General features: G+C 37.9%; 1 protein-coding gene across 1 annotated transcript in view; it reads left to right on the top strand.

Annotated features, from left to right (window-relative positions):
* The window catches only part of NHSL1 (NHS like 1), a 94,762-nt gene that overhangs the window by 50,553 nt on the left and 33,974 nt on the right, over positions 1 to 10,235 (top strand). Inside the window, exon 3 of the mRNA XM_015592089.2 lies at positions 6,310 to 6,437. Within this exon, the coding sequence (XP_015447575.1) occupies positions 6,310 to 6,437 (128 nt within the window). The remainder of the gene's footprint in view (positions 1 to 6,309; positions 6,438 to 10,235) is intronic.

Consider the following 10,235-nt stretch of genomic DNA (forward strand, 5'->3'; position numbering starts at 1 on the left):
ACAGTTAACATTTTCATAAAAAAAATATATAAGTACAAGATGAAATAAGTAAATGTTCATCTTAAAAAATATTGATATTTAAGGTCTACTGAAATTAAGTTTAGAGAAGAACTAGTCTCTCTTCCTCAAAGGGAAGGCAGGTCTGCAAGTGAAAACACTGCGTATCTCATAGGAGGAATGAAAATTCTGGCAGATTTAGCATTTTAACGTAGAAAGAAAATCCTTTGATCTCTTTTGGAAATTATTTTATAAATTCTCAAATTTATATTAATTATACAAAATAATATACGGCGTATATTCCGTCACCACTTTCCATGTCCTCTTACAAATGGTGGCAGTCCAGGGGTGCCTGACTCACGGTGCTACTTCAAGGCAGTCTAATCAAAATGCCACCCTCCTTTGAGCTTTGCCTCAAATGCTGTCTTCCACAAAGCCTTCCCTAGTCACTCAAACCTTCCATGCTAGCCTAAATTCTTCAATATTATAAGCCATATTGCATAATTCCTTTGATGTTCTACTGTGCCTCTCATATTGTGGAGGTTCAATTGATGTTTCTGATGGAAGACTTGCAAAAAAAAAAAGGAGTAAGGGTGTACAGGTAGCAACTACTGCCACAGAGGCAGGATCATAGTTACAAGGAGTCATTAGCCCCTAAAGTCATTCTCTTTCTTCAGTTAATCGTTTATTGTGATCCCAGAGCAAAGCTTCCCATCCCACATTTCTCCATTAATTCACAAATATTTATGAAGCATCCACTGACTGCCAAGTACAGTTACACACACAGGAGATTCCACAGTGAAAAGAACAAATTTCTGTCCTCATAGAGCATAATTATGTTCTAATGAGGGCACAGAAAACAAACAGAAAAACTAGTCAACTACATAGCATGTTAGAAGGTCCTAGGTGCTAAGGAAAAGAAAGCAGGGAAGGGAACAGGGACTGGTGTTGAAACAGGCCTCACTGAGTGGTGACATCTGAGCGAAGAAAGGGGGTCCTGTCACCCTGAGAAAGAGCTGGAGGAAAGTGCGGTTTTGGTTGAGAGAAGAAGGGGGACAGTAGGAGATCTATTTAGAGAGGCAAAGTGGGAACAGATCCAATAGGGCCTTCTGGTTACTGTAAGGATTCTGCCTTTCACCAGGAGGCTGGGGGTGGAGGGCAGCTTCTGGAGACTTTGAACAGAGAAGTGACATGATCTCACTTGCATCTCTCACCTTCCTGCCCATCCCTTTCCCCAAGATGCTAGGACTCAGCTCATATCTCCTCAAGTGTAGAATTGACATATTAACAATATTGTTATCTTTTGGTCCTTGAACACAGGATATTTCTTGATTGATTCAGATCTTTTAAAATTTTTCTCAGCAGTGTTTTTGTGGTTTTGCGTGTACAGGTCTTACACATTCTTTGTCAGGTATATCCCCAAGTATTTCATATTTCTGATGCTGTCGTAAATTATATTACTTTTTAAATTTTAATTTCTGTTTGTTTATTGCTAGAATATAGAAATACAATTGATTTTTGTATATTGATCTTCTAGCGTGCTATCTTGCCAAACTCACTAGTTCTAGAAGTTTATTCGTCTATTCCACACATTTAAAAATGTTTCTTGGGGAAATTGCAGATCCTTATGAATTTCTTCCACATTTTAGCATTTCCTGGTTCTCTGCTAAATTATTTAATTTCCTAGAGCTGCCATGACAAAGTACCACAAACTGGGTGGCTTGAAACAACAGAAATGTATTGTTGTACAGTTCCGGAGGATGAAAGACCAAAACCAAGATGTTGGCAGGACCACGCTCCCTCCACCTGCTAGGGGAGAGTCTCTCCCTTGGCCTCTGGCGCATGACTCCAGCCTCAGCCTCTGTCTTCACATGACCATCTTCCCTCTGTGTCTGTGTGTCTCTGTGTCTTCACATCGTCCCGGCGTCTCTGTTTTCTCTTCTCATATGAATATCAGTCCTGTTGGATTAGGGCCCATCCTAATGTCCTCACTTGAATGTGATTACATCTGGAAAAAACATCTTTCCAAATAACATCCCATTCACAGGTACCAGGGATTAGAACTTCAACATTATCTTTTTGGGGAACACGATTCAACCCATAACACATACTTTCAGATCAAAGAACTTCTCTCCTTTCTTCTCCTTGCTTTAGTAGTTACAGTATATTAAATACATTTACCAAGCACCTAGCTGGTACTCTACCTGTGTAAAAATGCCCCTAAGTATGAATCTTCACGTTATGTAAAACTAATTAGGTAATAACTTTATAAATTCAGAAGTTAGAGCATTTGAAATATTTTAGCTGTATTTTGGATTGAGAGGACTTAGAAATAAATATTCAGGCCATTGAGAGTGAGAGAATCCCAGTCTGAGTGTCATACTATATACTTGGGGTGGGGCGGGGGGAAACAGTCTCATGATAGTTTGATAACGATGTAGCCAACAGCTTCGTGAAATGGTAGAATCTTGCAGAATTGTGCAGCCAAGCAAATCCTGTTATTGAGTTGCTTACTGGCTTTTAAAAGTGGAAAAGTTTGAGGTAGTTATAGTTTATGGGGTAAATTCTCACAGCAATGACCATTTTTGGAGCACCTGTCATACGGACAGTTCTGTGAAGAGTTCTGGCACACCTTTACCTAGTCTCTCACCTCGGAGAGCAGAGCCCTCAGAAATGCATGTTGAATGATTCTCATGGCAGCTCCCCAGAAGGAGTAATGGCCCAGCTTTACAGAGGTGGAATCTGAGTTTCCAGGAGCTTAAAATGCTGCCTCCTGGGTCTCACAGGCAGGAAGCGGAGCCAGACCTTTCTGGATCCCAGACACTCAGCTGCTCCTCTGTGTAGAGTCCTTCCCATGGTTAACCTGTGCCTGGTCGCTTTTCATTGCTGTTGCATCTTTTACATCCAAAGCTTCTCAATTTAATTCAGGGATTGGAAGTAAACATCAAATAAGTATTGGGCAGATGGGAACAGGAATCTGGAAAATCTTAGATTCAGTGTTATCCAGCTCTGTTTGGAAGTCATTTGAGCTGCTTTTCGGATATTCTCACTTCCCCACTTGCTCACGAGATGGGATTGCCATTGCCATTTCTTGTCCCCTTTAAAATTAGGTATGGCCACGTGGCTTGTTTTGTCCAAAGAAACAGGAGCGGAAGTAACCCCTGGGTGCTTCTGGCAGAAGTTCTGAGAGCCAGTGTGAAATGCGCCACATTCCTGTGCACTGCTCTGTGATTGTGCAGGCACACGCTGAGGGACAGCGTCACGCTGCCTGGTCCCTGAGTGACTGTGCTGAGCAGAGCCCCTGCCAACCCTGCCTGGACGAGGAGAACGTCCAGGAATCTTCTGGTTGTGCTAAGCCGCCGAGATTTTGAAACTGTTTCTAACTGCTGCATATTCTTGCTCATTGTGACTGATTTAGCAAATTTAGGAACAAAACATAGAAAGTAGACATTCATCAAGGATTTCCAGTAGAGAAAATTATTTTGAAAATAACTATTTAAAACTTCTTGTAGTAGACTCTCTTAACATGTCTAAAATATTAAGACGGGAAGTCGAAGGAATAGCTTTAATGCATGGAGGTTTGAAGGCCAAAGCAGTATTCAATTCATGAGATAGATAACTATCTAGTTCTATGATATTACTTTACTTTTTATATTTAAAACTTTGGTCTGACAAGAAATGTTTGTCCATTGTTTTGCACTAAAGAAAAAAGTTCGACATGAAAAGAAGAGGAGGAAATTTGTGGTTGGGAAACCAGAGGACACGACGAACAGTGACACCTTTATCCAAGCAGTACTGAGAACAATAATGGGGTTTTACTCTAAATTTCTGTTGCAAGAGGGGTATGTGTTAAAGCCAGATCTTCTGTTACATTCAGTATCTTGTTTCTAGCCTGTAGTAGCTGGCATAACCTGGCTTTAAATTATGCTCCACCTTGCAATTACTAAGTTCAGTGTTTGAAAAGTCTCTGTTTATTCATGATGGCTTGCATTTACCTATATCTCACTCTACAGACAATAAACTCAGTTTTTAAAGAACAAAGAAAGCCATAGTTTTAGACACTGAGAGCTGTTGCAACTTGACAAGAGAAATTTTCCTAGATTTCCCCTAGAGTTGGACGGAATAAGTGACAATGGATATTGATGAGTTTACTAGATTTTAAAAATTGGATGAGTCAAAAAATTGGTCATCTGCCATAAATTTATACTGCCTAGTTTAATCTTAGACCCAGTCATTATATTTCATTTGATATGCTACTGTTCGTTATACAGCTATTTAAACATTGCTGTGGCATAAACTTCATTGTGGAACAACCAGGCATTGTCTTTTAAACTAGGTATAATAGGTGACACACACTACATGTAATTATTGCCAGACTTTCATGCTTTTAATGTATATGGATAATAATTTTGCAGTTATTTTGGTCTTTTAAGATTTAATATGTATCAAGTCATTTTAGCTATTTTTAATACTATTGTCAAGAATAACAGAGCTAATATCACCTTTAAAAAGATGATCTAGTTCAGTAGTCTTTATTTCCTAGAAAAGAACTCTTTCAAATACAATCAGACATGAAACCTAATACAAATTTTTTAAATTATAAAATTTTATCATTTCAAACTTAATATACAGTAAATTAGTGAGGGGAAAAGACTATTTTGAACAGTAGACAGACTTAGTTTAAAAGGGCCTTGACCTTCACTTTGCATTTTGTTTTGTTTGGCAAGTATTTGAAAATACTGAATTACATGGTAAGTAGCTGCAAGTGGTAACAGTTTTTATTGGTTTGTTTTTCAAGGTTCAACCTGAATCTTTAGGAGCCTTCAGTTTTATTGGACCACAGAAAAGTTAATGAAATGTGTACTTATTGAGCTTGAGTGTTATTTTTTTAATCCGAGCTTTAAGGTAGTTAAAGAAAATCAAATAAAAAATTTACAGAATCCCAAACAGCTTTTGAAAACTACTAATCATGCTTTATTTAACAATATCTCTGTAGAGTGAGAGTATAGATTCTGATTGTACTATGTATTTTTTTAGAGAAATAGTCAAATATTGGAGAAAATGTGAAACTGTCTTTCACTGAAAAGGGTTAGATGAGTATGAATAAATCCTCACTGAAAAATAAGTTGTATTCTGGAAGTTTCAGAATTTTTTTTTTTAATTTCTATTTTACTCAATACTAAGAGTAGCTGCCAGCCCAGCCTATAAATTATTTAGCCTATAATTGAAGTAATAATATCAAGATATCTTTTGATTACATATGCATTTTTAAGTTAGTTTGGCATCCTAAAAGAACTTCATGACTATTTCCATGAGATTTTAAAATATCTGATTTCTGGTCCTGGTTTGGAAACTTTGTTCCACTGTGGAGTAGCAAAGGAGAGTGAGGGTTTTTATTCCCCAGTTGGAGAATTTTTATCCCTCCACTAAAGTAACCGCTGGTCTCCTCTTTGAAGACTAATCATAGATCCTGGTGTTAGAAAGGAATTCTGAAGATGCCCTACTTTGGCTCTGTGCCGTTAGATGCATGGTTTTATAAAGCCATGCCAAGGGGAAACTTTTCCAAAAGCAAACACAATTTGCACTCCTTTGAGTAAGCTGGATATTTAAAGGAACCCTGTGGCAAATACTTTTACAAGGCAAATGCTCCTTTAAGGTGGCCTCTGGGTAATTGGAAAGCTCCTCGGGCTTTAAAAAGCCATTAGAACCCTTCTTGCTGCACTTGTCCCCACTGATGAGAGTAATCAGTGCAGTGGTTCCTCCTTGAAGACAATTCCTAGTCTTTAAGCAGCCAGTGACCCCACTCCCCCTGTGACCCAAGGCACTGTGCCCCCTAGGTGGCTTCTACTCAGTGGTACCAGGCATTTCTCTAGGGACTGGCAGGCATCTCAGACTGCCACCCGGCTTCATATTAAATTCTGCACCCCGATTATAGGCTGTCATCAAAGTTAAATTGAGAACTAAATATGAGAGCATCGAAGGCCATGATTTCTCATGTCACTTCCAACTGATGAGTCTGGGAAACAAGCACAGCATGAGGATTGCTTGTGGTTTCGATGTGGAATTACATAATCAGTTGTGTGTGTCAAAAGTCATGGCAAGACCCTGGGTTCAAATGCTGAGTTCACTGCTTACTCGCACAACATTGCAGAGGGAATAACTTAATTACTCTAAGCTTGACTCAGAAGGTTGTTGTGAGGTCTGAAGGTGATCCCTTTAAAGTATATTAACATGGCATGTAAGCGTAAAAAGATAAATAAAGAGGGGTGTTTTTTAATGCCCTTTCTTCTCCCCCGCCTGTCCCCTCTGCAGAATGTGATAAGCTGCGGCGGGATGGCTACCGGAGTTCTCAGTATTACTCCCAGGGACCCACCTTTGCAGCCAACTCTGGTCCGCTCTGTGATGACTATCAGGATGAGGATGAAGACACAGATCAAAAGGTAAGGCTTCTAAATTCAACATAAGATCCCAGATTGGATACCAGAACAGAAAAAGGACATAAGAAGAAAAAATGATGAAATCAGAACAAAATCTTTTTTTTTTTTAAAGTTAATATTATTATCCCAAGTTAATTTCTTAGTTTTGAAAAGTACCGTGTTTATGTAACATCACTCTTACGGGAAACTAGGTGAAGGATACACAAGGACTTCTCAGTACTATTTTTGTAACTTTTCTCTAAGTCTAAACTCAGTCTAAATAATAATAATAATTTTAAAAAAAGGTAAGTTCTTGATCCAAGGAATTTATTAAAGGGGCGTAATGAGTATATTTGTACATTTTGAATATTCTCTTTTGGGTAGAAGAAATAAAAGTCTTATTTCTGTTACTTTGTTTTCTCATATGACCAAGACCCCAGGTAGATTACAAAGAAGAACTGTAAGTTTAACAGCAGAAAATTCAAGTGGTCAGTATTTTCACATAGCTCAAATGTTGACCGTGCTTTACTTACTATTATAGCACTGGTCAGTTCACTTTTATGATGCTGTTTCATATTTATTTTCTCTTTCTCTTGCCATCTCTTATGATATGTGCAAACTATTTAAGACAAATATATTTTCTCAGTGCTAACTGCACATGAAGGAATAAAAATGTATGGAGATTTTTAACTTACACAGTTTTTTTTTTTTCATTTGATTAAGTAATATTGACTTGACACAAATTGCTTAAATAATGAACAGTGGTTTAGAAAGCATTTTAAATTAATCTAAGACATTTCAGTGGAATTAGTCAATATAGCAATATCTTATTTTTTGGAGAACGTTATTCAAAATGTATTCTCTTTCCACAAATAGGTAATATCAGAGAATAAAGTAGATAACAGTTCATCAAAAATGGGAAATTACTATCTTAAATTTTTGGTGTTCTGATGAAGATTGGACCCAGGTTTTTATTGCAGAATGTTTTTCCTATTTCTTTAAAGGCATTTTCACATGTTAGGTTTAGTCCTTTGGGACTCCAAAATACACAAATAATATACAAATAAGTAAATATACAAATAATAAGAAAAGCAGCTATTTCAAACTTGAGTTGGTCTTTAACTTTTAAAACTTTTTTTTCTTGTTGGCATGAATAAGAAAAATAAAAATCAGAAAATGAATTATATAGTCAGGATTTTGCTTTGTTTTGATTTTAAAAGTTGTTCAGCTTTATCGAAGTATAATTGACAAATAAAAATTTATATATTTAAAATGTGATGATTTAACATATGTGTAACTTGTGAAATGATCATTTCACATAATCAGCCTGATCACAACCAGGTTAATTAACATATCCATACCTTACATAGTTACCTTGTATGTGTGTGCCTGTGGCTGTGTCTGTGTGTGTGTGGCAAGAATCTTTAAGGCCTACTCTTAGCAAATTTCAGGTACACAGCACAGTATTGCTAAGTGTAGTCACCATGCTGTACCTTAGATCCCAAAGAGCTTAGTCGTCTTAAAACTGAAGGCTTATACCCGCTTTGGTTAGCATCTCTTCATCTCTTACCTGTGAGATTTTTTTTTTTTTTTTTTAAATCCAGATATACCTCAGCCTTTCACTGATGCTCAGAGAAGGAGGAACATTCCGTTTATAGGGGAACCCAGTAAGACAGAGGTGGTTTCTGGGTCAGTGTGATTGTACAAGTCGTGAGTACCCAGGGTACACAGAGTCCTCTGGTGGCAAATTGGCATTGCCAAGACACCATCCTAAGATCTTCTAGACAATAGAAGTGTAGTTTATAAATTCTTACATAGCTATTTACTCACCATGATGCTTAAATCTGAGGGAAGTTAAGTCTCTGGACCAGTTTCTATACCTGTGTGCGTTGCCATGCAGCCCTCTCGTAAACGTGTGAGAGAGTGTAGACACATTACCCCTGAGAAAGCAAGGCTCCTGTCATGTTGAACATGAATCAGCAGATAATGATCCTACATAAAGGAATATATATACATATAGGCACACACATATGAATGTCATCCTTTATGTGACATGACGTAACATGTCTTAGGAAGCACAAGAAGTACCTTAGTGTGATTTGGTAGCACTGGAACCAACAGAGCAGGAACCAGAGATGATAGTGAGATCTTAGACAGATCTTCTCTTGGGGCCACATTCCTGTTCTATAAAAGGGATGCACAGTGAGGAGCCTCCCCTGGCGTGTGTGCTGACAGGGAGTACAGTTTCCTGGCCCCCCAAAGAGCCTCTCCGAGTCACAAAAGCTGGACTTATGGCCTTCCTATGCTTGTGCCCTCACAAAAGCACTTAGTTGCTTTCAATTCTTACTTTCCTTCACTGTTTTATATCCTTGGTTGAAAGTGTTTTTGAAATCCTTGGAATACACTGTTAGCGATATTTAAGGGGAACTATTTCTCGTCCTTAAACACATAGAACCAAGTTGAATTATGTTCAGAAATTTCTAAGTCATTCAGTCCGAATGTCTTCTCAAGATAGTTTCTGGTAGGAAATTTGTTTCAGAATAAAGTAAATATCACATCATATATGTCAGGGAGTACAGTTTCCTGGGCCCCCAAAGAGCCTCTCCGAGTCACAATGGCTGGACTTATGGCCTTCCTATGCTTGTGCCCTCACAAAAGCACTTAGCTGCTTTCAATTCTTACTTTCCTTCACTGTTTTATATCCTTGTTTGAAAGTGTTTTGAAATCCTTGGAATATACTGTTAGCGATATTTAAGGGGAACTATTTCTCGTCCTTAAACACATAGAACCAAGTTGAATTATGTCCAGAAATTTCTAAGTCATTCAGTCCGAATGTCTTCTCAAGATAGTTTCTGGTAGGAAATTTGTTTCAGAATAAAATAAATATCACATCATATATGTATTAATTATAAATATTATATATTAATTAAAAATCAACTAACAAATTATAGTATCGTATTACCTCATTGTATTCACTTCCTTCCTCCTCTCTCTCCCTCCCTCCCTGTCTCCTCGGCATGCATCTCTGTTACACTACATCATTCAGTGTTGTATTAACTTCTGCAATTTCTTGGTTCCATGGAGCGTCAGAAAACCCACTCACCATCCCACTGTTACATAGCAAATTTGATGGTGTTGGAACGCATTCTTTATCTTTTTGTTTGTTCATCATTATTGGATTAATTACAGTGCTCTCTACCAGAGGATATGCTTTTTTTTCTTCTTAACTGTATAAAGTTAACAGAATTTAGTGCTGCTTTCAGTGACAAAGGTCCTGAAATTGATATGGAAAATAACCTTTGTATGTCCTTGCGGTTTCTCTACCACTTCCTGTGGGTCCCCCTCCCTAATTAGCGCTCGAGTATCTTCAAGTCCAAGTGAGGATTCATTCTCGTGCATCCCACGCCGTGCTTAGTGCATGATTGGCTGCTCAGCTGGCTCCTTCTTTCAACAATCATTTCCTGAACAGTTACTACTAAGTAAACAGTCACTACTAAGTGAATGAGAAGTTGTCATTAATCTTTGCGACCCTCACCAGCATTCACTGTATCGCAGTGTTGTGTTGATGCAGCCACCAGTGATTTATTAAATACCTTCTTTGTGCTATGGACTATTCTAGATGATGGATATATAACTAATGAAACAAATAAAAGAAATCCTTGCCTTCAATGGTACTTGATTTCATGGTGAGACACAGAGTAAACAGGCAAAATGATGCTGTATTAGAAAGTAACGTGTTCGGCCATAAAATAAAACAGAATAAAGCAGAGGGGAGGTTGCAGTTTTAAATTAAAAAGCTAGGCCTCCCTGAGCAAAGAGATG

This window comes from Pteropus alecto, unplaced genomic scaffold (assembly GCF_000325575.1).
Source record: "Pteropus alecto unplaced genomic scaffold, ASM32557v1 scaffold185, whole genome shotgun sequence".
Classification (NCBI taxonomy): domain Eukaryota; kingdom Metazoa; phylum Chordata; class Mammalia; order Chiroptera; family Pteropodidae; genus Pteropus; species Pteropus alecto.